This window comes from Aspergillus candidus (assembly GCF_002847045.1).
Source record: "Aspergillus candidus strain CBS 102.13 unplaced genomic scaffold BDW47scaffold_7, whole genome shotgun sequence".
Classification (NCBI taxonomy): domain Eukaryota; kingdom Fungi; phylum Ascomycota; class Eurotiomycetes; order Eurotiales; family Aspergillaceae; genus Aspergillus; species Aspergillus candidus.
The window spans coordinates 255,876-280,942 of NW_020194012.1; the positions used below are offsets into that span (position 1 = coordinate 255,876).

General features: G+C 54.0%; 10 protein-coding genes across 10 annotated transcripts; 5 read left to right on the forward strand and 5 right to left on the reverse strand.

Annotated features, from left to right (window-relative positions):
- The first annotated feature begins 158 nt into the window (after positions 1 to 158).
- Positions 159 to 3,831, forward strand: BDW47DRAFT_100741 (uncharacterized protein). The gene is made up of 2 exons (XM_024811517.1): positions 159 to 367; positions 442 to 3,831. The coding sequence occupies exons 1-2, from the start codon at positions 278 to 280 to the stop codon at positions 3,718 to 3,720; spliced, it is 3,369 nt and encodes a 1,122-aa protein (XP_024674746.1). The 5' UTR covers positions 159 to 277; the 3' UTR covers positions 3,721 to 3,831.
- Positions 3,832 to 4,227: 396 nt separating this feature from the next.
- On the forward strand, positions 4,228 to 5,237 carry BDW47DRAFT_123276 (putative mitochondrial methylglutaconyl-CoA hydratase (Auh); the record flags this gene model as incomplete). Its single annotated transcript, XM_024816016.1, has 2 exons — positions 4,228 to 4,586; positions 4,667 to 5,237. 2 exons carry the CDS (start codon positions 4,228 to 4,230, stop codon positions 5,235 to 5,237), a joined length of 930 nt encoding a protein of 309 aa, XP_024674747.1.
- Positions 5,238 to 7,013: 1,776 nt separating this feature from the next.
- On the forward strand, positions 7,014 to 12,378 carry BDW47DRAFT_81918 (LipA and NB-ARC domain protein). Its single transcript, XM_024819928.1, has 4 exons — positions 7,014 to 7,515; positions 7,576 to 8,209; positions 8,270 to 8,317; positions 8,719 to 12,378. Exons 1-4 carry the CDS (start codon positions 7,213 to 7,215, stop codon positions 12,204 to 12,206), a joined length of 4,473 nt encoding a protein of 1,490 aa, XP_024674748.1. The 5' UTR covers positions 7,014 to 7,212; the 3' UTR covers positions 12,207 to 12,378.
- On the reverse strand, positions 12,371 to 12,883 carry BDW47DRAFT_81941 (uncharacterized protein). The gene is made up of 2 exons (XM_024819929.1): positions 12,555 to 12,883; positions 12,371 to 12,497 (listed from the first exon to the last, which is right to left on the reverse strand). Exons 1-2 carry the CDS (start codon positions 12,782 to 12,784, stop codon positions 12,488 to 12,490), a joined length of 240 nt encoding a protein of 79 aa, XP_024674749.1. The 5' UTR covers positions 12,785 to 12,883; the 3' UTR covers positions 12,371 to 12,487.
- A 314-nt stretch (positions 12,884 to 13,197) lies between these two features.
- BDW47DRAFT_81958 (uncharacterized protein) lies at positions 13,198 to 14,174 on the forward strand. Its single transcript, XM_024819930.1, has 2 exons — positions 13,198 to 13,616; positions 13,772 to 14,174. Exons 1-2 carry the CDS (start codon positions 13,397 to 13,399, stop codon positions 14,080 to 14,082), a joined length of 531 nt encoding a protein of 176 aa, XP_024674750.1. The 5' UTR covers positions 13,198 to 13,396; the 3' UTR covers positions 14,083 to 14,174.
- Positions 14,175 to 14,242: 68 nt separating this feature from the next.
- BDW47DRAFT_123279 (putative FHA domain protein SNIP1) lies at positions 14,243 to 15,286 on the reverse strand (the record flags this gene model as incomplete). Its single annotated transcript, XM_024816017.1, has 1 exon — positions 14,243 to 15,286. One exon carries the CDS (start codon positions 15,284 to 15,286, stop codon positions 14,243 to 14,245), a length of 1,044 nt encoding a protein of 347 aa, XP_024674751.1.
- A 100-nt stretch (positions 15,287 to 15,386) lies between these two features.
- BDW47DRAFT_100756 (uncharacterized protein) lies at positions 15,387 to 18,258 on the reverse strand. The gene has a single exon (XM_024811518.1). The coding sequence runs from the start codon at positions 18,091 to 18,093 to the stop codon at positions 15,652 to 15,654; it is 2,442 nt and encodes an 813-aa protein (XP_024674752.1). The 5' UTR covers positions 18,094 to 18,258; the 3' UTR covers positions 15,387 to 15,651.
- Positions 18,259 to 18,273: 15 nt separating this feature from the next.
- On the forward strand, positions 18,274 to 20,056 carry BDW47DRAFT_81970 (uncharacterized protein). The gene is made up of 2 exons (XM_024819931.1): positions 18,274 to 18,425; positions 18,500 to 20,056. Exon 2 carries the CDS (start codon positions 18,698 to 18,700, stop codon positions 19,847 to 19,849), a length of 1,152 nt encoding a protein of 383 aa, XP_024674753.1. The 5' UTR covers positions 18,274 to 18,425; positions 18,500 to 18,697; the 3' UTR covers positions 19,850 to 20,056.
- Positions 20,057 to 20,141: 85 nt separating this feature from the next.
- BDW47DRAFT_100759 (uncharacterized protein) lies at positions 20,142 to 21,126 on the reverse strand. The gene has a single exon (XM_024811519.1). It carries the CDS (start codon positions 20,438 to 20,440, stop codon positions 20,180 to 20,182), a length of 261 nt encoding a protein of 86 aa, XP_024674754.1. The 5' UTR covers positions 20,441 to 21,126; the 3' UTR covers positions 20,142 to 20,179.
- Positions 20,755 to 24,911, reverse strand: atg11 (autophagy protein ATG11; the record flags this gene model as incomplete). Its single annotated transcript, XM_024816018.1, has 3 exons — positions 20,755 to 24,510; positions 24,588 to 24,699; positions 24,844 to 24,911. 3 exons carry the CDS (start codon positions 24,909 to 24,911, stop codon positions 20,755 to 20,757), a joined length of 3,936 nt encoding a protein of 1,311 aa, XP_024674755.1.
- Between the last annotated feature and the right edge of the window lie 156 nt (positions 24,912 to 25,067).

The following is a 25,067-nucleotide window of genomic DNA, read 5'->3' on the forward strand; positions in this document are numbered from 1 at the left end:
GGTGGAGGTATTATTATGGTAAGTAATAATATGCTGGAGGCAGATTCCATAACGCGCCTTGCCAATTCCGCAACCCCGTGACGATCGGTCACGTGAGCCCTTTTTTTCTCCCCCGTCGCGGTATCTGGAATCATCAGGATGGAGTCAATCTGTTGATTGCTCGAGCAGTCTCTCCCTTTTCGCCTCATTTCCACTTGCGCATTATGTGCATGCGCCTTTAAGGCCTTAATCCTGTTCATATTGGCTTGCAGCTGCCTCCCCTTGACTCTATTCATGGATGTCATCGGTTTGGAACCATGTGCAGGGCCGCTCGAGAGTTTCCTCTCTAAGAGCGGCGCACTTGTTCAACGCCCGTCCATGGCGGAAGGTATACACACCCTCAGGACCGGTGGGGTCCGTATTCAACCTGATAGTAACTAATCCTTTGTTTCTTACTCTTAGGGTCCTCTTCATAATATCTACTACCGCCCGTCGATCTCTTCAAATCCTCTACATCCGTTGACCAATTCCCTTCTCGATCCACACTCTTCGTCTCGGTTTATGAGCGCCTCCAGCATTCCAATCGCGCTTTCCAATGATTCTAAAGATGATCAAGATTATGACGAACGTGAGGTAGAGGGCAGCCCGTTAGGAGGATCGTGGTCTCCTTTGCGACCAGATCCCTCGCTGAAACCGTCCCTTTTCTCGCACCCGAACAACCAGCAACATCAAAAACTAGACGAGGAGGACTATGATCCAGATCGACCTTTGCTAGCCGGGGAGAAATCATCAAGTGAAGACCCCTCGGATAGCCTCCCACGGTCAAATCTTAAACCCAGGACACGGAACGCTCGGAGACCTTCGAAACACGAAGCAAACCAGGCGTTTAACCCCACCCCAACCGAATACCTGTTGGATAGCCTCCGGAGGACAGATTCCCTCAACTGGTCGACACAAAATCAAGACCCTAGCCAACCCCTCCAACCTATCTTATGTCCATATCAAAGGTGGAAGTTCCGGCGCCACCATCGACCTTCATTGCAGGCGATTACCGCCGATTATATTCGCTATGTGGAACCGTGCTTGGATCTTGACTCGCCTGCAGAGCCACCTCTGAAGGGTGCTTTACAAAAGGTCTTTAACGAGAAGACTACGAAATACCTCACGGCCCGCCAGTATGAAGTCGCGGATGTCGCGGCATGGGCGTGGGTGCTCAGGAGCAAGACCCTCTGCCGGGCCGCTCTCCGGCTCCTGGCACTTGAATCATCCCAGAAGACAACGGACAACTCTACCTTCCGAATACCGCCTTTTATCCCTCTCCTCTTACTCCGAGAACCACTGGACTCGAGAACCTTCCGTCTGCTCTTGGTCTATTCTCTTCACCTCATAAGCGGCAAGCCGTTGCCTCCGGCTGGCTTGTCTGGAGAGCTCCTATCGGACGAGTCGATCCTCGAAGAAATCCAGCCATCGGAAAATTCCAACCCTTTGCTCGACCCCAACATGTGTGCCTCTTTTGTCGTCCGCCTCCTTCATCATGCACGCGAATTGTGGCCATCAGCGCAGCTTCCTATTGCCCGTGCTTTCGCATTCTATCTCAATTGTTTCACCGCAGATGGGCCGCACCGGACAACCGCGACGCCAAAGACCGACCGACTCATGGCGCAGAAAATGAACATGTGTCTTCGATTACTTTCTCTGCCTTGTAAGTCAGGGCCGTTCACCTCCGTGCCGATACAGCAGCAGGCGCAATTTGAACTTCTCAAAGCCATGTCGAAGCACCAGCCTCCTCTTCCCGTCTCTCGACGCGCCTACCAGGGCATTATTTCTGTGCAACTTGCGCACAAGAAGACCCCCGCTGAGCGCCAGTCGGCCCGATTAAAAGCACCTTCGTGGCCGCCATGGAAGGAAGAGAAACTAGGCATAGACTTTGAGCGGGGTGTTGAAGGGATGACGAGCCGTGCCATGCGTGTAATGTCTCAGATGAAAGAAGCCGGTTATGCTCATTGTCGCTGGGAGGAGGTCTCTTCAATCTATGCAGGCTGGGACACCGATAGGAGCCCGACCATACAGACAAGAACATTAATGCGACAGCCCACAGATATACGCGGCCCCCCTGGAGATCCCGCACATCACACCATCTGGGAAGCTCGAATTCGCACAACGCGAACGGTCCGTGAAGCGTGGGCTTGTTTTCTCTCGCACCGAGACCAGGGGTTACCGCCTTGCGGCAATATTTACGCCGCCATGGCCGAGAAGTTGATCTTCCGAAGAGAAGCCGTCGAGCGTGGCTTTGACCCTGCTAGCGACGTTCTACCCGGCGACGGCCGGGAGACCTTCCCCGAACCATCGTCTGCAAGAGACCTGATTTATGTGCATACGGAACCGCCTACATTGGATGAGCTTCTCCAGCAGATGCTCCTGCAGGGGATCAAGCCACGAGGAAGGTTTTTGGCTTTGCTACTACGGACTGCACCGTCATTCGGCTCAGGAATCAATTACCTCTGCTGCAGCGAGCTGGAAACCGAGGAGGTTCACGCATTGTGCACTGTCTGGGGCCACACGTCTAGTTACGAAAACAGCCGAAAAGCCTTGGAGGGACTCCCAGATTACCTTTTTTCGTCCTTTATACGGTTTCTATGCAAGTTCTCGGACTTTGATCGATCTGACCTTGCGCAAGGTGCACGCGCGGTCGATATATTCCCGATCCTCATGAGCGACCCGCCAGACTCACCATCAACAACTACTACTTTGCTTCCACATAACGAGGAATTCGGGCTGGAGGGAGAGGGTCGACATCCCAAAATACTGTCGCATGCCATCCATCTCGTAAGAGCGCGAAGGTCAAGAGCCTCGCAGCCATGGGATTTTGTCCTGTCTGCTCTGGGTAAGACGCGTGTCACGGATTCGTCCCGCAAGATTGGTCGGACTACGCAAATCGTCCTGGGCTGGTACGAAATGCTGGAGACTCTTCGATGGAGGAAACAGTGTAACGTCGAGCCCAGTCTCCAGGGACTGCGAGCGCTATGTGCCAGTTTCTCGCAAGTAGTGGCCGCTGGGGTGAGGAGTCCTGATGCCGTCGAGGATGGACTGGAAGTTGTCCGGCAAGCTGCCTGGCGACAAGGGCCTGAGCTTGCGCACTTACATTTCGTCTCGCCCGGGTTCAGCAATTTAGTGGAGCACGGTCTTGGCATCCTCAAAAGCCAGTTCGATCATCTTGTCCTTCTGGACCCCACCACGTCGTCCCTGTTTGAACGGGGCGCGTCATCTCTCGAGAATGCCACCGAGGCGCAGGTGAAACTACCACCGCTATTCCAGGTCCCCTCGCCGGCCATCCTACATGCGTTTGTGCGGGCGCTCGGTCTAGCGGAGGACGTCGACGGTTTGCTCAGTCTATTGCGGTGGATGAGCCAGCACGCGCAGACGCTCCAAGCGGCCTCTGAGGAGCACTTGAACGGCGAGCGGATGATGCGTCGGACGTTGGTGGCTACCCGCATGTTCCTCGAGGGATACTGGGGACGAGGAGGATGGGAATCGTATCGCTGGTATGATACTCTAGAACAAGACGAGCACGAGCACCGCAGTGAATTCCCGGAAGATTATGAGGAGGAGTCTCCTGAAGAGGAGCTGGTGTTCGCCGACCCCAACCTTCAGGAGGCGTATGACATCGTGGTTGCGACACCGAGCTTGGGGCCGTGGCCGACCGCAGAGGAGGTACGAGATTATATCCAGCATCATAAATGAAAGACGGACAAGAAATGTACAATAGAATGTGTATATATATATATATAGGCGTGTGTATAGTTAGTGGACTGAGTCCAATCATGGAAGATACCCTTGGTTCCAGCGCATATAACAATCTTGCGGATTCAATGTAAAGAGTAAACGATCAGCCAAACTGCGGAAAAGGTGTGCAATACAATCATACTAGCTATCCAGGTCAAATAGTCGGTCTTACCATTTCTTTATCATCCCTACAAATCTTAGAAATATGCACCATCGCTCGGATGGTTATTGCTCAAAAAGAAGCAAACCAAACCAAACCAAACCAAAGCCGAGCTCCCCCGCAGCCGAGTGAAAGCGCAGTTCTCCACACCCGCCGCAAAAGGGATTCTCCTTCTCTCCGACTACCTTTTTTTCCAACACCACCATGAGCCGATAATCTCCATACGCTACAGTATTCTGATTCCTCGATCCATTCCATCCTCAATCCAGCCTCAACACATTAAAAAAAAGAAAAGACCACCCAGCATGGCCCCGCGTCTCGCTCTTTCGCTCCCCCGGCTATCGGCGGCTCTCCGCCCGCCCGTCCAAACCACCATCCGCATCACCGTCGCCCGCTACAGCACAAGCCCCGACGACGAAGTCCTCAAGAGCCAATACATCCCCGCCCCGGGCTCCGGCACGGTTCGCGTGCTCCTGCTGAACCGACCGCAAGCCCGCAATGCGCTGTCGCGCGACCTGGTCGACGCCCTCGACGAGCACGTGCAGGCCATCGCCGCCGAGCAGGGCAACGGCCCAACCAGGGCGCTGGTCATTGGCAGCAACGCGGATGCGGCGTTCTGCGCCGGTGCGGATCTGAAGGAGCGCGTGAATATGTCTAAGCAGGAGTAATTCGCCCCCTTTCCCCCAGAAAATAATGATATCTACGCCTCGCGGGAAATTCTAGCTAACATGGGGCGCGCCACAGCACCAGCGAATTCCTTTCCAAGCTCCGCCGTACATTCCGCGACCTCGCCAGCCTCCAGGTTCCGACCGTGTCAGCCGTGTCAGGCACGGCATTGGGCGGCGGGCTCGAGCTCGCGCTGTGCACGCACCTCCGGGTGTTCGGTTCCTCTAGCATCGTTGGACTCCCCGAGACTCGGCTAGCGATCATCCCCGGCGCGGGCGGCACTTATCGCCTCCCCGATGTGATCGGGGTGACGCGGGCACGGGACATGATCCTGACGGGGCGGCGGGTAACGGGACCAGAGTCGTACTTCATTGGGCTCTGCGATCGGCTGGTGGAGGTCGTGCCGGAGGAGGAGAAGAAGGAGGGCGCCGCGCGCCAGAAGGTGCTGCACGAGGCGATCAACCTCGCGTTGGGCATCTGCGAGGGCGGACCCGTCGCTATCAAGCAGGCTCTGCGGGCGGTCGAGGAGTCCGAGAAGGGCGAGGCGGCCGAGAACGAGGCGTATGAGGGAGTGATGGAGACGGAGGATCGGTGGGAGGCTCTGCGGGCATTTGCGGAGAAGAGGAAGCCGGCTTTTCGGGGTCGGTGATTAATGCTTCTTTGTTCTTTTTTGACGTTTTTTTTTTGCTGGGTGTAATCTATAGTAGTCATGAATTTACTTTTTTTTTCCTTTATTCGTTTGACTATTGTTTTCTGTTCTGTTCTATCGCCTTCTCTAGGGAAAATATACTGTGATGTCTATTGAGGCTGTGGGGAAATATAGTGTCTGTGCATTACGTACTTAGTCCACGTACCATCACACACCTCGACAAGGCAAACCGTAAAGCCACAAAACCAAGGACAAATGTCCAGACTTGAGGACTCATTCGAAGTGGATGTGGATCCACAAAAATTTACACAGTGAGTCATCTAGAAACAAAGCCTGTGTGGATCACATTCCTCGATGTTGAGGCAAATAAATGTGTTGAATCGGGCAGTGAATGATTGGCGGGACACCTCCACGACTACAAGAGAATGGAGTGGAGGGGACGTACTATAGAATTACTCAATCGATTGTTCTTATTGATCGTTGATTAATTCGATATAAATAGTAATTCAATCTATTCTACTGGAGTGTACACCTTGAACGGCAGTTCTCAGGCACTCCATAAACCCTGGAACCGTGAGCGGGCCGTGTATGTGTACCACAATTTTATTCCAGTGGTGTCGATTCAATCTATTGTTGTGTATTATTTATATACATTCAGCGGATCGAATCCTTGTCCGGGTGGTATTGAGATCTCGATCTAGATCTGGTATTCTGGTTGAATCCTGGTTCTTATTGTGAGTGTTTATGGAGATTAGTAGAGGTATGCAGGTACTGCCTCCACTTGATAGGATCTATGAATAGGTTGCACAGGGAGTGAATGATATTTATCTTGTATTGATTTGAATTTGAATCAGCCGCGTGGGCATAATCTCCTGCTTATTCGGTCATTTGCAGAGGCTAGATTGAGTAAATGGTTTAGCTGTATTGGATCAAAATTATGATAGGACACATTGATATGTCATTACCACAAACTGCAGGTATAGATTATCAGATATATTGACCACCGAGTGCTTTGTACGTCCAAATGTATTGTATACAATATTGATGATGTGGAAATAGATATACTGTGGTAGTAAGCCGATACAAATGACACAGATTAGTCCATCTGCTTATCAGTTTGCTGCAAACTTACTAGTCCCATCACTGCCAGCCTTGTCTTTCTATTCCCGGGGCACAGCAACCTCGCCCTGTAGGCAGACACCGGCTCCGATACGTCACGGGTAATGTGAGCAAGATCCATGCAGGTGTGGGATATGTCTTGCATTCCGAGGAGGGAACTGGTCCGATGGGAGAGCCTCAGAGTGGCTGTGAGTTGAGTCGGACAAAGGAGATCTTTGAGTCGGAACCTTGCAGGAGGCCTATCGTATTTAATTTGAAGTGGCTGGTATATTTGATTTAGGACTGGAGAAGAGGGTGGTTGAGGATACGGAGGACGGAGTAGAGAGTAAGGTAGTTCCCCGCAATCAATCACTATGGAGAGTGATGATCGGCGATGGAGCCAGCATGACCGTGTCCGATCAGCCCCATTGCCTCTTGCCTATTGCCCTATTGCCCCATTTACGATGAATCATATTCTAGGACAATAGAATATTATTCGAAAATGACAATAACAATAACATTCACAATAATAAAATATTGGAATAATATTATTATTATTAACATCCTTTATTATTATTCTATTGTAATTCATTGGAAAGATCCCCGAATACCCTTGAATAATGAATATATAAGAGGACATTAAGCTCTGCCACCACCGCCAGGCACACCAGTCCGAGTCATCTGGTCCGCAAATCAATCACAAGAACTAGTCACTTCTTAGCTCCCTCCCAGAATAAATACTCCCGACATCTCCATCTTCTCTTCGACTTCTACATTTCCCCCATACAACTCCCCCCCCTCAGCGTCACTTCACAACTCCTCTTGCTATCTGACTTCTCTCCTATGTTATGATTTCTGCCCTCCTTCTGTTTAAACCATGACCGACCTCGCTTCTCGAGTCAAGCCGTTTGGCTTGACTCAGGTCTATTGTTCCGAGAAGCCTCAAGTCGACGTCGTCCTGGTACATGGTCTCAACGGCCATCCATACAACACCTGGGCCACCCAGTCGGGGGTGTACTGGCCTGCTCATCTGCTACCTGAATTTCTCGAATCCAGCCCTCTGAGAATCCTGACTTATGGCTATAATGCCAACGTTCATTCCTTTACCGACGGGGTCTCCAAGGATCGCCTGCACAACCATGCTGAAACTCTCACTTCTTCTCTGGCGGCCAACCGAAATGTGAGTTCTCTCCCTTCTCTCTCTCTTCGCTCTTCATACCCGTACACTAACAGCATATAGCTTCGAGGCTGTGCGGACCGTCCCATCATTTTCGTCTGCCATTCGCTAGGCGGCTTGATCGTCAAACGGGCCCTGATCTATTGCAACAGCGTCCAGAACGAGCGCATCGAACACCTGCGTTCCATCTTCGTGTCGACGTACGGTATGCTCTTCCTCGGGACGCCGCACAACGGATCCGACATCGCCAAATGGGGCGCCCTGTTGCAAAACATCTGCACGGCCGTCATGCCCAAGAAGTTCCTCGACTCCTCGCCCCAGCTCGTCAAGGCCCTCCGGTCCAACAACGAGACCCTCCAGAACATCAACAGCCTCTTCGCCGACATCATGCCTCGCTTTCACATCTACTTCTTCCACGAGACGCTCCCCACGGACCTGCGCGGGTCGCGCGAGATGATCGTCGATGAGAGCTCGGCTGCACCGTACGTCGAGGGCGTGGAGCGCATGGGCATCGAGTCCGACCACCGTCATATGTGCAAATTCGAGGACGACACCGCACCCGGGTTCGAGGCCGTGGCCGAAGCGTTGCTGCGCTATTCCCGCGACGCCCCGCGGACCGTCACCGATCGCTGGGTCGAGGAGAACCGGATGCGTGCGCTAAAGAAGCACACCAAGGCACGGGAAATCTTTGGTAATGGTGAGTAGACAAGTCCCCTACCCCTGCCTTCTAGTGTCGCATGCTGATCGTTGCATATAGTGGAAGGGCATTCAATGGCGGAGAGCGAGCCGGATCTCCGGTTACATGGTAGGCAGCAACACCTTCTTCGTGAATCTTCTCCCTCCTCCTTTGTTACCCTGCGTGATTATGAGGTTGAAGAGCCGGCGGATGCACATTATTAGACTTTTGCATGCGTTCTTTTCTGTTCTCAGCAAATGAAGCGGAGATCGAGAGACTCGGGTTGTCCCAACCTTTTGAGCAAAAAGAGAAAAAAAAGTCAAAAGAAATATAGAGAAAAAGGAAAGAAAAAAAGTCGGCCGAGTCGTTTGTCTTCATATTCGCGAGCCTCTTTTTCACGTTATGACGCAATGATTGTTCTCTGTTTTTCAGTATTTTGCTTCAGCGTTCTGCCTTCTGTCTTCATGTACCCTATCATCCGACAATGCAAATATCTATAGTCAGATCATGCTGACTTCGTTCTTCCTTAGGTAACCCCGCGCCGCTTCAAAAACAGCTCACCCACACGGACCAAGATAGACGCCGCTCGCTGGCGGGAGGCGAAAGCCTCTCGTCGTCTCACACGTCGCAGCGAGAGCAGCAGCTCTTCGTAGCGCCCCCAGGTTTCCACCCGAATGCAAACTTCGTCGGCTTTCAGAAAGAGCTCGAACTCTTGCACACTCGGGTGTTCAAATCCAAGAAACGCTCTGATCGCTTGGTGGCCGTATTGATCTGCGGGGGTCCCGGCTCAGGCAAGTCCCACCTCGCACGCCAGTATGTCTTCAAGCAACACAAGAACTATCCCGGCGGCATCTTTTGGGTCGATGCCAAGTCACACGAGTCGGCGTGCAAGTGTTTCTGGGACATTGCGCAGGCAGCCACCCTCACCGACGGCCAAGAGTTCCAGAACCCTGACTCCAAGGCCCCGCAGAAGTATGTCGAGACCGTCCGGAACTGGTTCCAGGCTCGCGAGGACTGGCTCCTTGTCTTCGATGGGGTTAGCTTTCGAAACGAGGATGAGCTCAACCAGTTCCGGCAGTTTCTGCCCTTCAAGAAAAACTGCAGCATCATCTACACGTCGGTAGACCGGACGCTTAGAAAGAAGCAGCGTCTGTATGAGCCCTACTGTCTCCAGGTGCCGCCTCTTCAAGTGGAGGATGCGTGCAAGCTCCTCTTCAAGGATTTGCTCATCAAGAAGCCAACTCCCGAACAGATACGCCGGGCGACGGATCTGGTCCGATACTACGAGTGTCTGCCGTTGGCCATCCACGCCATCAGTCATCGTCTGAGCGTGACGGAAAAACCGATCGAAAAGTATCACGTCGACTCCCGCCTGACGGACGAGAAACTCGCCGAACCATTCCTGGTCCTCATGCACGACCTATACCAGATGGGCCATCTCGAAGCCTTGAACCTGATCAATATCCTGTCCTTTTTTGACCACAATGTTCCCGTTGGCCTCATAAACCTGGGCAGGTCATCTCTGGTGAATTCCAATGTGGAAATCCTCTCCAAGACTCGACCAGGCGAGCCCGGGGATATTGACACAACGCTGGGCATACTGATCCGCTACGGTCTCGTCGAACGGACCATCAATGCGTATGAACTGCAAGCCCAAGCGCTCTCGCCTCTGTCTGAAAGAAGTCATATTCTGGACGCCAAAGCAGTGATTCCCGACCTGTCAGAGTCGCAGACCGAGAGTAGCCAAGATGCCTTCTTTGCGCCGTACCAGTACTCCGGGTCCATCGATATGATCAAGATCCACAGCGTGGTCCAGAGCTTTTGCCGCGACGAGCTCACTATCATGGACGAGGAGAGGAATTCCAAGCCATCTTTGACCGACTCGAGCAAGCCTCAGGCGGGATATTTCGATTCCTGGCTGGTTGTTGCCACCGACCTCCTCTGCACATCCTACGGGCACGCGAAAAGACGGATGGAAGACATCGATGACCACGGCCTGGTCAAGGATTACCGGGAATATGAGACTCACGCATCCCGACTGGCGGAGTTCTTTCCGAAGAAGATGTCTAAGAAGCCTTCCGTGGTGCACGAGGCGTTCGACGACCTGAAACAGGTTTTGAGAAGCATATCCAACGAGATTGAGCGCATCTCGCCTACGTCGTCGCAGGAGTCAATCAGGAGGCAGAGGTCGGTGTTTGATCGATCGAGTAGTTCTTCGTCATCGGTCCCTAATTCGGCGACTGAAGACGGACCCTCGCGACACCTGACCTGGGATTTTAGTGACATGGAGCAGCCCAGGGTTGATTCCCCGGAAGAGATGCCGACTCAGCCTCGCTTCCATCTCGAGCCTATCGTGCCTCGTATCTTTCGCGAGTCCAGCTTCGATCCCGAGAACGGCTATGAAACCGACGGGGAAGGGCCAAAGGGCATGACCCGAAATTCCCCGATTCCCTCTCTAGTGAGCCACACGACGGCGACTGAGAGGCCACTGTCCTCCCAAGCCTCAAGCCCTCCGCGCTCAGAGGAACTTGGGTGGCACACTGTGCAACGATCGGTGAAGCATCGACAGGCCAAGGAACAGTGGCCGAAGAAACGACCCCAGCGGCCCAAGTTCCCCCGCAACATCCGCGGCTCGAAACCGGCGGCCCCGAAAGTCGCGGCGTTGTCCGTTGAGGGTAGGAGTGCGTCCAGTAGTCCGTTAACGAAAAGCCGTAGCAGCTCTGGCGTGTCAGCGTCCGCAGCGCTGGCCGCTGTGCATCAGGGCAGTCCACCGCCGACGCGCAGACTTTTGGGCGATCAGCTCGTGTCGGACAAGGAAAATCTCCCGACATACGCGGCCATTGCCGCCCAACGCACTCAGGGTATGGGTGGTGTCTCATCGGCAAAGCAACGGTCATCATCAAGCCCCGGTGGCAAGTATCGACCCAAGTTCTTGGGCTTGAACAATAAGTCCTCAGGGGACTCGCTGCAGAGCCGATCTAGCAACGCACATGCATCGCCTCTGTCCGCCGAGTTCAGGCACGGCCCGATGAGCCAGTCAACATACAGCGAGATAGACCAGACGTATCTCACAAACCAGCTAAACGCGCTGGATCTGCAGACCCAGGACGCCGAGTGGCAACGCCCCCGCCATTTGTCTGCTTCCCGTCCCGTCGACATGTCGGCCAGCACGCCGTCCGTTTTCACATACATGCCGCAACTTCCAGTTGAAAATAACATCGAGGTCACTATGTCGCGTCGAATGGGCGCTGTGCGGCCGCAACAGCCACAACCAGTCAGCCAATCGACCACGAAGAGCGCAGTCACTCACCCGTCTGCATTCATGCCTGGCATCTCGCCGCCGCCGTCCGTCCAGCTGGATGGACCGGGCTACTTATCCGATCCCATCCCGGAGCCCATGACGCGCGATCCATCAGGGCAGTCCCATCAATCGTGGGCGACCGAACCCGTCCGCTACCCACCCAACTCTTCCTCGCTCATGCCCCCCACCGCTCAAGCTGCCTTCCCTGCCGGGTTGACCCACGTCATCCCACAGCAACACACCCTCTCCGGCACGGGCAGCTGGATCAGCGACACGTCGCAGCATCTGCCGCCGCCGCCTGGCACAACCGCCGTACCGATGGCCAGCGCAGTCCAATCAGAAAGCATGTTTATCGCCGCTCAGGGGCAGCCCATCCAGCCTCTCGACGAGCACATGCTCAGCGTGGATGCCCATCCAGGGTGGGCAGCAGCGGACCCAGCGTCGGCACAGCTACTCCACTTCGGCGGCCATCGCGTCGACGTCCGCTCCGCACGCCAGCGACTGGGCGGTTACGGGCAGTACCAGGTCCAGATCCCACCACAACACGTTCCCATGTACCGGCTGCAGCAGGGGAACCACTCGGGCCCTGTTCTGCCGCAGGGTCTCGGGCTGTTGCAGCCACAGGATCTGGTTCATGGCATGTCGCGTCCGCGGAGCGGGAGTTCGCCGCCGCGGCCGGGATTCGAGTATGATGGATTGGGAGTAAATTTCGGGTGATCTCCTTCTTTTTCTCCTTCCTTTCTTATCTTCTTGTTTGTTCTTTTATCCTTATCTTCTTTCTTCTTTTCTGTTTTAATCAGTCATCTGTACTGAGCTGGTCTTTGGAAAGATGACTGCTGGCTTACTTCTGTGTGCGTATGCATTTTCTTTTCATTTGATGGATATCCCTTGCATCTTTCTTTCTTTCTTTCTTTTTTCTTCATCTTCATTCTTCTTCATGTTTTCTTGAGTTTCTCTTCTTTTCATTATCCCTTCCTCTGTTTATCCAAGGTGTCATGTCAACGGCGTCTGGTTTGATAATCATTATGCGTTTGAACTTGCAAAGAGGAGCGATGCAATAGTTACCGGACACAAAAAAAAGAAAAAAAGAATGCGAGAAAAAAAAACAGAAATCCAGAAGAGTCCAAACTGGTATAATATTTGCAAACAGGAGTTGGCTTATTCACGTGTTTAACAATCGAGTGAATGATTAGTGATGACTGATCATCGATCAGATCAAGGCAGTGACAGGCTGGCTGGCTGGCCGCAGCGTGATTGCATAACAGGAAGACAGGGCATGGCGTTTGATATGACATGATGGCATTTGCATTACATTATTTGTGTGTTTCATGGTGAATGGGTTTAGTTTTTTCTTGATTGACATTGTGGCTAGTTTATAGAATGGACATGGTTTTTATGATCAATACATGTATCTATTCACAGTGGTAGTACTTACCTGGTCAATTATACCCTCTCTTCTCAAAAACAATAATAAAACAAAATGGAATAAAAACAAATAGAATGATCAACCTGATCAACCAAATCAAGAAAAGACATGAACCATGACAAGTCCTGTTAAACCAAACTAGAGAAAACAAGAAACTGATCCCCAGATTTAAGGATAGCCCTAACCCGATCAGGCTAGTTATGACGTTTGCGATATTCATACATCATATCATTCCACGACAAGCTGGTAGCAAGGACGATGATGAAGGGGATACATCATGGGGCGAATACTTGCTTAATGGATTTTGAATCCCTATATAATAAGATTTATCAACATCTTGGTCGTTCCCTACTATATTTCTTCTCAATCTCACCACCCAACAACCTCCACCACGAACAACAATCAGTTCCTAGTACTTTCCAGAACATCCTCACCCAACAAAGTCCATTATCACAAAAAGACAATAATAATAACCACCAAAATGCCTTCCCCCCACACATCCATCCTCCCCCTCTTCACCAGAGCCACCGCAGCCCCAACATGCCGCATCACCACCCAAGGCGGCGGCTTCCTCGCCGCGAGAATGCTCTCTACGACGACCGTTAGGGCGAACAAGGGTCCCGTGGAGACGACCAAGGAGTCGCTGCATAAGGCGGACCGGACTATTTCGGATAAAGTGCTTAAGGGCATGGATAAGGGTCGTATGTATATCTTTTTCTTCCCTTCCTATCTGGCCCCTGGTGTTTTCTACTATTTGCCGTGTTGTTGTACCGCTGGTACTACATATGTTGTTTAAACTGTGATACTGGTTCCACAAACGCAAATACTAACCATATATTTCGTGACACAGATGAAGCCGCCGAAAAACTCAAATCCATGACCGGACAGGAAGCCCAAAACGTCAAAGGCAAGGTCGAAGGCGAAGCCGATAAGCTGAAGAACCAAGCCTACCAAGCCTCTGGCAAGACAGAGGGCCTGAAAGACCAGGCGCAGGGCAAGGCAGAGGGACTGAAGGACCAGGCGCAGGGGAAGGCGGAGGAATTGGGCGGAAAGGCCAAGAGCGAGGCGAGCGAGCTTAAGGGGGATGCGGAGAAGCTGAAGGGGCAGGCGAAGGGGAAGACGGAGGAGTTGAAGGGGGAGGCCAAGGAGAAGGTGGGGGGGTTTTAAAATAACTTCTCTGGTAGGGGAGGGCATGTCATAATATGAACTTCTATGTTAATGTACAAGTATAAATCTCAAAATATGTTCATTGCTTTCAGCTTCGTTGCTTTCAGCTTCCAATCCCTTCTGTGCCATCCTCCCAAAATTCCAATCAAAGAAAAAAGGATCAATCCGGCCGCGCCAACATAAGCACATACTCCCTCCCACTCATCCCAAACTTCAACACATCCTTATCCCTAACCTCAACATACCGTCCCCCAGGCACCCCCTCCCCATTGACACTCGACCCATTCGCACTCTCCAAATCAATCAAATAAGGCCTAACTCTCCCCACGCGATCCCCAAACTCATTCCTCCTCTCCACAAACCGAAACTGTATCGCCGCATGCTGCTTCGAGCAACTCGGATGGTCCAGCGGGAAATCAACCACCAGCCGATCCCGTCCCACCAGCCAGCAACTGCGGCCCCCCAGCTCTACCACCTCTAGCAGGTCCTCGCCCTTGAACACATACAGTCGCCACGCGTCCTTGGGAGGCGGTTTCCGCGCCTCGGGCGGCTCATGGTACTTGAGCACCACCGAGCCGCCACCGGATACCTCCACCGTGTTGCTCTCCGCTGCTAGGCGGCCCGTGTTGCCGTAGTTGGGCTTCTCTTTCTCAGCCGGGGGTGGCGCGTCCGGGTCTGCTGCGGCTGCTCCACCAGAGGTAGTCGTGAAGGCGTCTTGCTGCGAGGGAAGCGGGCCCCTCGAGCGCGGCTGGTTGCCTCCAGGGCTGCGCGACCGGCTCCGTCGACGGGGTCTCTCTCTCTCTCTCCTGGGTGAGCGACGTGCGGTAGAGGAAGCAGACGAGGCAGATTCGTCCCTGCGATGTCGTCTGTGTCGGTGTGCTCTCCGTTCCCGGCGGGCGTCCGCGTCGGAGTCTTCTTCTTCTTCTGGATGTCGGTGACGCTCGCGCCGCCGCGAGTGATCTCGTCTGTGGCTGCTGCGGCCGGATGGGCTGCGAGAGCGTTCGCGCCGCCGTCTCCGCGGGCTGGGGTCTCGGCGCGACCTGTGGCTGCGGTGCTCGTGGCTTCGGCGGGTGCTGGTGCTGGTGCTGTCTTTGTCGTGGCGCGCTCGGGGCCGACCGTGATCGCGATCGCGGTCCCGGGTAGAAACGTCGGATGGCGAGCGAGAGCGCCTGCGATCGCGGTAGTCGTCTCGGAAGTCTACCATGGTGGATGGCGTTTGTATGTGAGGTTGGGAGTAAATGAGTTGCTATTTCAATTGAGTCAGATCCAAGTCCGAGATTACGCTTATCAGTGGTGCACGTGATCTTATCGGAGCTTCGCCCGGATCCTACGTATAAACGTCCGAAGAGTTACAGTCAATAGTTCCACGGATTGTCTGAGGAATGTTCCTATTATTTAGCTTGATGGCAGCATCTCATATGCATGTCTCAAGTCCAATGTATTCGTGGATTCAGTAGATGAAACCCCCTTAAGACAACCCAGTCCGCAGCCGTTTGAACGCCAGCCCGCTGAAGTAGAAGACAAAATCCAGTAGAAAACAAGATAATAGCAAGGGGAAAAAAAAGCAAATCAGATATACTCATCATCTTCCATCGATCCATCATCAACCGTCTCATCCACGTAGCCTCCATTTTCCCCCTGTCCTAAATTCAAATTGGCCACTGCCTCCGAAGGTTGCTGGGTTTCCCGCCACGGTTTGGGAATCGCTGCGAAGAAGCCACCGGAGTTCGTGACGCCCGTCGGCAACGTTTCCAGCCGTCGACCGTGGATAAGAATCTCCCCTGAGATATTAACATAAGAAGCCGGTGTATCCTGGACATAGCCGTCCGAGAAACCGAGAAGTTGTGTCGCGAGGCGGTAGAAGGCTACCATAATTGTCCCGATTGGGGCTAGCAATGAGGATAAGTGCGACCAGCGCCAGAGCATTGTCGGGATCACGTAGGGGAACTGTGGGGCATCCGGGATTAGGCAATTGCCTTCGCAGATGTCCGACACCAGTGGATGGCAGTAGTAGTCGCACAGGGTCGATTCCGAGAAGAACCACACGAAGGCGAAGATGATACCCCACCCCAGGAGCGTGGGTCGGATGCGCCGTGACTCCGGGCCTCGTGTCCAGAGACGTGGCAGCCACCGAGACAGATGCGAGACGTACGTAGTGCTAGACCCGCTGTCAGTGGGGGACGGAGGGAGAGAGCAAATGGTGTCGGCGTCGCGGGACACCTGTTTTTCGATGCTGTTGAGCCCTGTCCTCACTTCCATGAGACTGTCGGCCAGCGATTGCAGTTTATCGTTCAGGCGGTCAAGGTCGGTTCCCTGCTCGTTGGAGCTGGGGCTGGGACGCTCCAGTTTCGCCAGCACCGCCTTCTGGTACGCCGCGTCGTCTTCCTCCTCTTTCAGGCCGCTGGGCTTGTCGTTGAGCATCTCCTGAAGAGACTCGAGTGTATCGTCTCCCACATCCAACGAATCCTTATCCGCTTTAAAGTCCTGCATGACCGTTTCGAGTGCACTCTTTGGAAGGTCAGGTTTGATCAAGGGTTGCTTCGCCACCTTTTCTTTCTGATCCTCATTCTTCGGTCTCTCATCCAGATTCTTTTGTTCTTGTCTTTTCTCTTCTACTCTCGTTTCCCGGTCCTTCTTCAGCGGCGACCGGGTAGTGCTCGGCATTTGGTTAACGGGGGCCGTTGGCTGGCGAGCTGGCTCTGTCCTGCTTGGGACTGGTGATGGGACAACACCCTTCGACAGATGATCAGGGAGGGGGGCCGACGGTCGCTCCGTCACTGGGGTATCTATCCAAGCGCCCGTCACCACCGGTGTCTTATCGTAGATGCGTCGCTCGGGGGCTTGAATCTTTTGAGCCTCCGGGGTGAGGAACTCGTTACGGGTTTGACCCGGGCTCTCGTTTCTGGAGAGTTTGCGCAAAAGATCCTGCGAGTCTCGTTTGGTTGGACTCCGTTTGGTGAAAGTCGAGTTTTTGTATACCATAATCGGGGTGTTGGGAATAGGATCTCCTGTTCGGTTCTCTTCCTGTCCCGCAGGCGCCTTATTGTGTAGGTCCGAGGAGGGAAGTCGGTTGTATCGGTTTGATGGCGGTTCTCGTAGAGCATCCCTGATCCCCGCTGGTGGGGGTGCCTGGGGGCTCGTACTCTCCACTTCGAGATTGAACTTGGGTGGCGAAGTATCTCTTCGTTCTACAGCCGGTGCGGATTCCGAATTGCTGCGCTTGGTGATATTCCGGAGCCAGTCGGAACGGTGTCGTCCCCTGGTTCCCCAGTTGGACGGAAGGTTCAACGAAGGTTTGACACCGCCGTAGTCTTCTTCGAGTTCCTCCTCCATCTTCAACGCGGCCTGGTCCTCCTCTTCGCGTCGCAGCAGATTCTCCGACGTCAAAGCAGACGCGATCCCGTTTCTATTCAGCACCGGCGACTGACTGGCTGTGGCGCGTCTTAACCGCTGCTTGTCTTCGCTATGGTCGGTAGATCTCCGGCGCGGTGACTCGTCCATGCCGTCATCTAAAAACCCCGCATCCGCGTCATTCAGAAACAAGGCGTTGTCTCTCGTTAGAGACCCCGACGACGACCGCATGCTTCGACTGCCGCGCAAGTCAGGCAGGAAATCGTTCTCGGGCGCCTCGTCCACCAAGTCCCCAGCATCGCTGATCTGCCTATATGCCTCGGCGAGTTCATTCGGCGGGTTCGATTCCGGAGACAGAAGATTCACACTCTGCCGTCTGTATCGATTCGGGGTTCCGAACGTGCGCGCGTCTTCCTCTGCCATGGTCGAATAGCGGTCCCCGGCGACTCGAAATGCACCTCGCAAGCTCCGTGTTTTGGAGAAATTGTCGCGCTGTCGGGCGGTGCCGCCGTAGTTCTGAGGGGGGCTGGGGATTTTCGACGCGTTGTAGTCATCCAGGTCCGAGTCGCGGTATGCAAGATGGAAGGGCGAATATTGGTGGTCGTCGTGTTGGTTGCGACGCGACGGAGGCCGGTCAGTCCTCCGTTCGGGGGTGGGCATTCTCGCTCTCCCAGATAGGCAACCACAAGCTGGCGCCTTACTATCTGTCTGCAAAGGTATTAAATGTATTGGACAGAGAAATGAATATCCATTGAAGTAAATGAGGAAAGAAACAGAGGAGAGATCGAGATCGCGGCCAAGGAGGGGATCTGCTGCGTCGACCCGAACGAGTTTAGCGGCGGAAAAACGGCGTCATCGGCCAAATAATTAAAGAATAAGAATAGCTTCACTCTCCACACTCCTCGACTCGGTCACTCCTCTTTCACTCCTCTTTCACTCTGGAGAATTGAACTTGTCCCTTGAATTTTGTGCTAGATCAATCAAGGCTCCTGGTAGGTGAACCACTTCCCTCCTGCCCTGTCACTCGCTTGATACTCGTGTACTAACGGGCATGTGACCCAATCAGGTGTATCCGTCCACGTATGTCGTCACAGGTCTCTTTCTACACGGCCTCTTGATTCGCAACGAGATATTCATAGAGAGAGATATATACTCAGAACCGACCGAAGAGGCTCGACCATCATATCACGACCAAAACCATCCCCGAATACGACCATTGCACCCCTTCCGGCATCATCCAGCACGTCCCACCTACCCCCTAACTATGGCGAAATCCGCCCGCCGGGCAGGCAAGGCAAAAGCCTCAAATACACCCTCCTCGTCAGGAGCATCATCTCCCAGCTCGCAGACAGGCCCTCTACCGCCGTTCATGCGAGCTCCCTCTTCCCTCCAACCCTTCCTTGACGTGCTCTCCCCGCGCGAAGTCTACCTCATCCACGTCGACAACTCCCCGCAAGAGATGAAGAAACAAGCCTTCCTCGTCCCAGTCGTCCTCAACATCGTCATCGTCGCGATCATCGCCATCCGCATCTACATGGTCCGCGACGTCTACCCCGCCCTCTTCGCGACCCTAATCGGCCTCACCTCCTCCATGAACGTCGACACGACAACAATGTCCTGGAGCGAGATCGCCCAAACCATCATCCGCCGCACAGGCACCTTCCTAATCGACTACTTTCTCCTCACCATCTTCATCTCCTGGCCCATCCGCTTCATCCAGGGCCCCGTCACCTGGCGCCGCCGCATCGGCTTCCTCAACCGCGAGATCATCGTCCGCCGCAGCCAGCGCTCCCTCAGCGACACCCTCGAACGCAACCGCTGGATCCGCGAGGACGACGCCGCCCGCGACAAGATCGTCGCCGCCGTCACCCCCGACAAGCTCCTCAAAACAGGCTTCCTCCTCGTCGACGCAGACTGGGACCTCGACTACCCCGCCATGGTCCGCGCCCACAACCTAGTCTCCTCCCCGCGCACCCGCAAAGACAACGACGACGACAAGAACAAAACCGCCAACCTATCCCTCGACGACTTCCGCACCGCCGTCCTCGTCAACACCGACGCCGACGGCTGGCTCATCTGGCACGTCGGCGACGAGAACGAGATCTCCAACCCAAACTCGTCCTCCCCATCTCCTTCCCCGGCCGGCAAAGAGCGCTCCGCCCAGCGCGACCAGATCATCGCCTTCAGAGACCGTCTGTCCGCCCTCGGCAAAGAGGACCTCTTCTTCCGCTGGGTCGAGCTGATCCAGTACGAGAGTACCCGTCCGGGCGGCTTCACGCCGGAACGACAGGCCTCCGCCATGGAACAGGTTAAGCAGCTGTTCGAGGATGCGGGTGTGGATTTCTCTCAGTTTTGGGATGATGTGGGCGGCATGGAGGGGATGCCTGACGAGGGGTTTGTGGATCAGTTGGATTGATCTATGTTACTCATTTCTTCCCTATTTCTTTTTTTTTTTTTTGTTCTTCTCTTTCTTTTCGTTGTCCTCTCCTTGTTTACTTAGTTGTTGGTGGTTGCTTTTTTTGGTTCTCTCGAGCGGCGTTGGGTATAGGAACATATATAAATAACCTTACTGTCTATCCCTCACTAGCATTACACTGATATATAATCCACCCATATATACCGCCTACGAAGATACCTAACCTACATTTACTCTAGCCCACCAAATCAATAACAAAATATGTGGTTATAACGATATAAATAATATAAAGCTAGACCTTAAAAAAATCAAATCTAATCTAGAGCATCATCAAAAGAAAAAAGAAAAATAAATAAAAATAAATGAAAAGGCAGGTACATCGCACTCCACAGAGACGGGTATCAATTTCGTGACGGGGATGGATAATGTCCAGCGTTTGCCATCGTTCGTGTATGAGAAAATAAAAAAGAAGGTCTCAAAAGCCTGGAGTCCGAATCGAATATTGATAAATATCAAACAATGTGAAAAATGGATAGGAAAATAAAGATCAGGAGAAAGAAAGAGAGAAAGAAAGAAAGAAAATACGATCATTAATCATCGTCGGCTTGGGCTTCCGCTTTCTAACCGGTAGTCGACAGACCAGAGTCTCTCCCACGGTCGATACCGACTGGTTGGGCGTCGACTAGGGGTCGAATGTGAGGTCGACATGGCGTCTCCATTCTCGATTCTGGAAGAGGAGGACATAGAGGGCCACGCCGTGTCGGGACTCCGCCGCTGCCATCGGCTGCTCTCTGAGAGTAGAGTAGAGCCCTAGAGAGGAGTGTCTGTCAGCTCCCATCTTTTTCTTTTGCGGAAGACGCAAACACAAGAAAAAGGGGCTTGATCCGCGGGAATCAAAGATTCCTTCACGGGCCCCGGAGAAGGTCGCGGCGAACCTCGTCGAAGATAGGAGCTGCCTCGCGCGGTCGCGAGGGAGATGCTGGGGTAGTAGCGCTGTCCTCGGCGGTCTGGACTAGGTTGGTGGAGGACCCGTTGCCCCGTTGGATTGGTGTAGGGGGCCCTTTCTTGGATCCGGAGCTGTTGCGCCGGCTGTCGAGGCTCTTGGTGAGCGTTCTGGCGACGTTGCCGCCGCCCGTCGTGCGCTTCAGGCGAATGCTGCCCCTGGCGTCTACGTGGGCTGGGGCGACGGTGCTCTTTCCGAGCCCTGGCGTGGCGGGAGCGCCGGGCTTCTCCTCCGTGGCATCTAGGAGATACCAGCGTAGGCCGTCGGACAGCTCGAAGGGGTTTTCGTCGTCGAACGACGTGCCGTCGCTGGTCTCGGCCAGCGATCGCCGCTCGGGATTGGCGCCGTTCAGCGACCTCGAGAGGTCTACAACCCGCTCTTCCATTTTGGTGATGCGCGCAAGTAGCCAGTCTCGCGCTTGGAGTTTGTGGGCGTCCTGCTCGCGTAGGAAATAATGCGGTGCACCAACGTTGAACGCGGCCCAGGACCGGATGGCTTGGTTTCGGGTCGGCAGGAACAGTGCGAGATCGCCTTCTTTGAATGATCGATAAGCGATCTTGTCGTGCCCCTCGCTCTGGGCCCGATGATATTTGTCCCGATACCCTCGAGCTTCTTTCTGCCACTTGCGCGCAAGCATTTCAATGTCTTTCACCCGTTTGACGACCGCCTCGCCAAAGATATCCACATCAAATTGGTACATGGACTCGATGAATCCCATAAACCGATCGGTCTCTTCCTCCGGGGTTTCTGCCTGCATCCACTCCAAAAGCGAGGAGTCTGGTTTGACGGACACCACGCCGGATTGACTGAGGGTGTCAGCCGTGGCGGAGAGAGCATTGACTTTGGAAGATCTTTGCACGACAATATCTCCGTTTTGCCGGATGATAGTGAATCCCATTTGTTCCAGCATATGCTCCAACTTCTCCACCTGCCCGAACAGTTGCTTCGAAAGCTCTTGAGATCTTGTCCCGCAAGTCTCTATCCGATCTGCAGCATCCTGTTCCGACTTCGACAGGGATTCGGCCTTGTCCTTCCACGTTTGGACTTCCTCTCCGGCCTGGCGCGCCTGCGCCTCGACTTCGGCGAGTCTTTGCGACAAGCCTGCCAACTTCCGTTCTTCCTCCACCACGCGCTCTCGCAGGGCATCAGAGCCAGTCTCGCCCGCAGTAATCTGGGACTGCAGGGCCCCGAGTCTAGACCGCTCGCCATGCAATTCTTCCGTCACACTGGACAGCTTTGACTTCTCTTCCGAAAGGTCTTTCAGTGCCTGGGACAGTGCCGTTTCCCCTTCTTGCGAGGTCTGTTTGAGCCGTTCTAGCTCAGATTTCATCTGTTCCAGGCGCTCCTCTAGCTCCTTGCTCGCAGCTGTAGCTTTACTTGCGTTTTCTTCGGCGGTATTAGCATGGATCGACAGCCCTTCGGAGAGCACTTCGATACTCTTGATGATGTTTGGTATCTCGACAGGCACTGCGCCTCCAGGAGACAAGTTAAGGAAGGCAGCTTGTAAAGCATGGTAGTTGTCCTGGTCCCGCTGTTCGCTCTCCTTGACTTGCCCCTCAAGGTCTTCAATTCGAGCGTTCAGATCGGTCTGGCCTTCTTTGTGGGTGCGCATTTGCTCAACCAAGCTCGCTGCTTTTCGAATCTCCTCCTCAGCGCGAGCGTGGGCATCCTGGAGCTCGGTCTCGAGGTGATGTATCCGCTCTTCAGCATCCTGTCGCTCGTGTTCGCGGCCGTCCATTACCCTGTCCAGCTCCTCCTCGAGTTCTTCCGCCTTGATCTTGAGCTTCTTCGCTTGGCCCTCGAGGAACCTCCGTTCGTCATCAAACTCTCGCTGTCGGGCTTCGAGGTTTCCGATAAGGTCTTTCTTCGTAGACTGCGCTTCCTCTATCTTATCGGTGCTGGACTGACGCTCAGCGTGCGCGTCCTTCTGAAGCCGTTGCACAATCTCCCTCTCCGATGCAAGTTCAGCTTCGAGATGGACAATGCGTTGGGCGAGCGCCTTTTCTTCCGACGGTTGATTGACAGACATCCGTCTTGACGAGATAGAGGATCTTCGCGAGTGTGGGTCGGGATGAGGTGACGCGGGGGTGCTAGGGAAATCGAAAGAGAAATTGCCGCTGGAAGGCCGCCCTAAGTGGCTTTGACGGTGGAGAAGGTCTTCGAGTTTTCGGATTCGGCTTTCGGAGCCTTTGAGTCTGTCTTCAAGCTTGGATTTCTCGTCCCTCAAGCTGCGGACCATGTCATCACTGCGAAGGAGCAGAGAGCTGCGGCTCAGGTCAAAGAGACTGCCTTGCTTGAAGGCCTTGGCCCTGCGGCGTTGGTGGCGCGTCGGGGCATCCAAATCTTTATAGAGCTGGGTCAGCTCTTGAGCTATGCTCGTCATACCCGGCTTCGTCTTCAGGTCCTCAATGTACAGCCCGACATCCTTCCTGCTGACCTCCGGCCATTCGATCTCTTGGCCCCGCAGATTGATTTCGATGCCCGGGGTGGTTGCATCAGAGGTAGAGATGAACTCGCCCATGTTCTTTATCCATTTCTTCCGTCGGCGCTGCTCCTCGTCCCGGAAGACGGACAATTCCTCGGCCAGGGTCAGGGAGTCGGTTTTCATCTTCGTGCTGAACTCGCGGCGACGCACCGACTCGATCATTACGGAGCCATATACTAGCGGCATGTGAAAGACAGAATATATGATGTCATACGCGTCGCTCTGGAACGTAAGGTTGTTGATCTGAGACTGGACATCTGCTAAGCGCGATTCGATCAAGGATATCTGTCGCATGTGGCTGATAGCGGCGTTTGCCGCCCCGTTGTGCCGCTTGACGGCCCCCTCCAAGCCCGTCTGCATTTCGGCGCTGATGTCTAACAAGGACGGCAGTAGTTCTTTGGTGTGGTTGAGTGCAAGCCGGGAGATACTTGCTAGGGTCTTTGGGTTGTTGGGCAGGGCCAGGACATGCTCGTAGTCGGACTGGATCTTCTTCGATATCGTCACCACTTCCTCCAACACACCATCCATGCTGTCGACACCAGAAGGGACAGCATCCTCCACCAAGCGCTGCGTCTCCGTTGCGATATCGGCCACGGCCTTCTCCACGTCGCCGACCCGCTGGGCGAACTGCGAGGTTACAGTCGCTGCCTCCGATCCAGCCCTCTGGATATCCCCGGAGTCGACATAGTCCCGTAGTGTACCTATCGACCGATCTGTGCCCGTCTTGGGTGTAGACGGCCGGCCCAGGAAAGAGAAATCCGTCCGGGCCGGGATGGTTTCCAGAGTCGCAAAAGCCCGTCTCCATCCATCAAGGGCCGTCTGCTGCTCCTTTAGGAGATCGTTGGCCCATGTTTGGGCCTCTTGGAAGCGGTGCTCCAGCGTACCCACGTGGGTTTTCAGGTTATCGAGAGCGACGCTAGCTGCCCGGTTGATGACCTCGGTGCGCTCATTGTGTTCACGGATGCTCTTGTCGACGGACTCGCAGTGCCCGGTCAGGTTCACCGCCCAGGTCCGTCTGGCGGTGTACAGATTCCGCCATGCCTGCAGGTCGTTCTGATCTGCCAGGGTATCCGGGGGGCTTTCGATCGCGGTCGGTTGCGGCGAGGACAGTTCAGGGAGCTCGACTTTGGTGGGTTCGGTGAAAAGGCTTCGATCGTATACGAAGATCTCGTTCTACCGGGGGTGAAGATCAGTATATGTACTTGCGTAAATAAGGATGAAAGAGATGTGATGAATCTAAAGAAACACACCTCCGTGGCGAGGGTTTGGATCTTGACATTCTTCCCCCGAGCCGTCATCAAGATCTGCCGCTGAGATGGGATGGAGGTGTTGCGGGTGATCCATGATCGGAGTGCATCGGGCCTGTTGGACGGGAGAAAGCATAACGTCAGTCTACTAGAATCCAGAAGACTGGAAACGGAAACGGAACACAAGGGGATGGTAGAAAGCGATGAGGGCGGAGGGGAAATGAATGTGATTCGATGGACTGATCTGATATGTACGTACGAGGCGAAGGAAACTGGATCGGCCAGTAGATGCTCACCGGAGTGAGCGATGTAGATGTGCAAAGACATCCAGGACCCTCCTCACCAGCCGGGCGATGCGGCTCCAGAGATGTAGGACAAAGAATGTAGGAGGGAGGGACAAGGAAGAGAGGAGGAAAGAGGAGAGGAGTGAAAGAAGGATGGACGAACCATTCTAATCCTTCAAGATAGATAGTAGTGATAGGT

What these genes read in the sequence shown, in the direction of transcription:
- BDW47DRAFT_100759 (XM_024811519.1), bottom strand. Translation starts at nt 20,440, where the DNA reads ATGATCGTATTTTCTTTCTTTCTTTCTCTCTTTCTTTCTCCTGATCTT.
- BDW47DRAFT_81941 (XM_024819929.1), bottom strand. Translation starts at nt 12,784, where the DNA reads ATGTCATATCAAACGCCATGCCCTGTCTTCCTGTTATGCAATCACGCT.
- BDW47DRAFT_81970 (XM_024819931.1), top strand. Translation starts at nt 18,698, where the DNA reads ATGGCGAAATCCGCCCGCCGGGCAGGCAAGGCAAAAGCCTCAAATACA.
- BDW47DRAFT_81918 (XM_024819928.1), top strand. Translation starts at nt 7,213, where the DNA reads ATGACCGACCTCGCTTCTCGAGTCAAGCCGTTTGGCTTGACTCAGGTC. An exon ending in CTCTGGCGGCCAACCGAAAT is followed by an intron (nt 7,516 to 7,575) that starts GTGAGTTCTCTC and finishes AACAGCATATAG; the next exon opens with CTTCGAGGCTGTGCGGACCG. An exon ending in ACGGGAAATCTTTGGTAATG is followed by an intron (nt 8,210 to 8,269) that starts GTGAGTAGACAA and finishes CGTTGCATATAG; the next exon opens with TGGAAGGGCATTCAATGGCG.
- BDW47DRAFT_100741 (XM_024811517.1), top strand. Translation starts at nt 278, where the DNA reads ATGTCATCGGTTTGGAACCATGTGCAGGGCCGCTCGAGAGTTTCCTCT. An exon ending in ACGCCCGTCCATGGCGGAAG is followed by an intron (nt 368 to 441) that starts GTATACACACCC and finishes TCTTACTCTTAG; the next exon opens with GGTCCTCTTCATAATATCTA.
- BDW47DRAFT_100756 (XM_024811518.1), bottom strand. Translation starts at nt 18,093, where the DNA reads ATGCCCACCCCCGAACGGAGGACTGACCGGCCTCCGTCGCGTCGCAAC.
- BDW47DRAFT_81958 (XM_024819930.1), top strand. Translation starts at nt 13,397, where the DNA reads ATGCCTTCCCCCCACACATCCATCCTCCCCCTCTTCACCAGAGCCACC. An exon ending in TAAGGGCATGGATAAGGGTC is followed by an intron (nt 13,617 to 13,771) that starts GTATGTATATCT and finishes ACACAGATGAAG; the next exon opens with CCGCCGAAAAACTCAAATCC.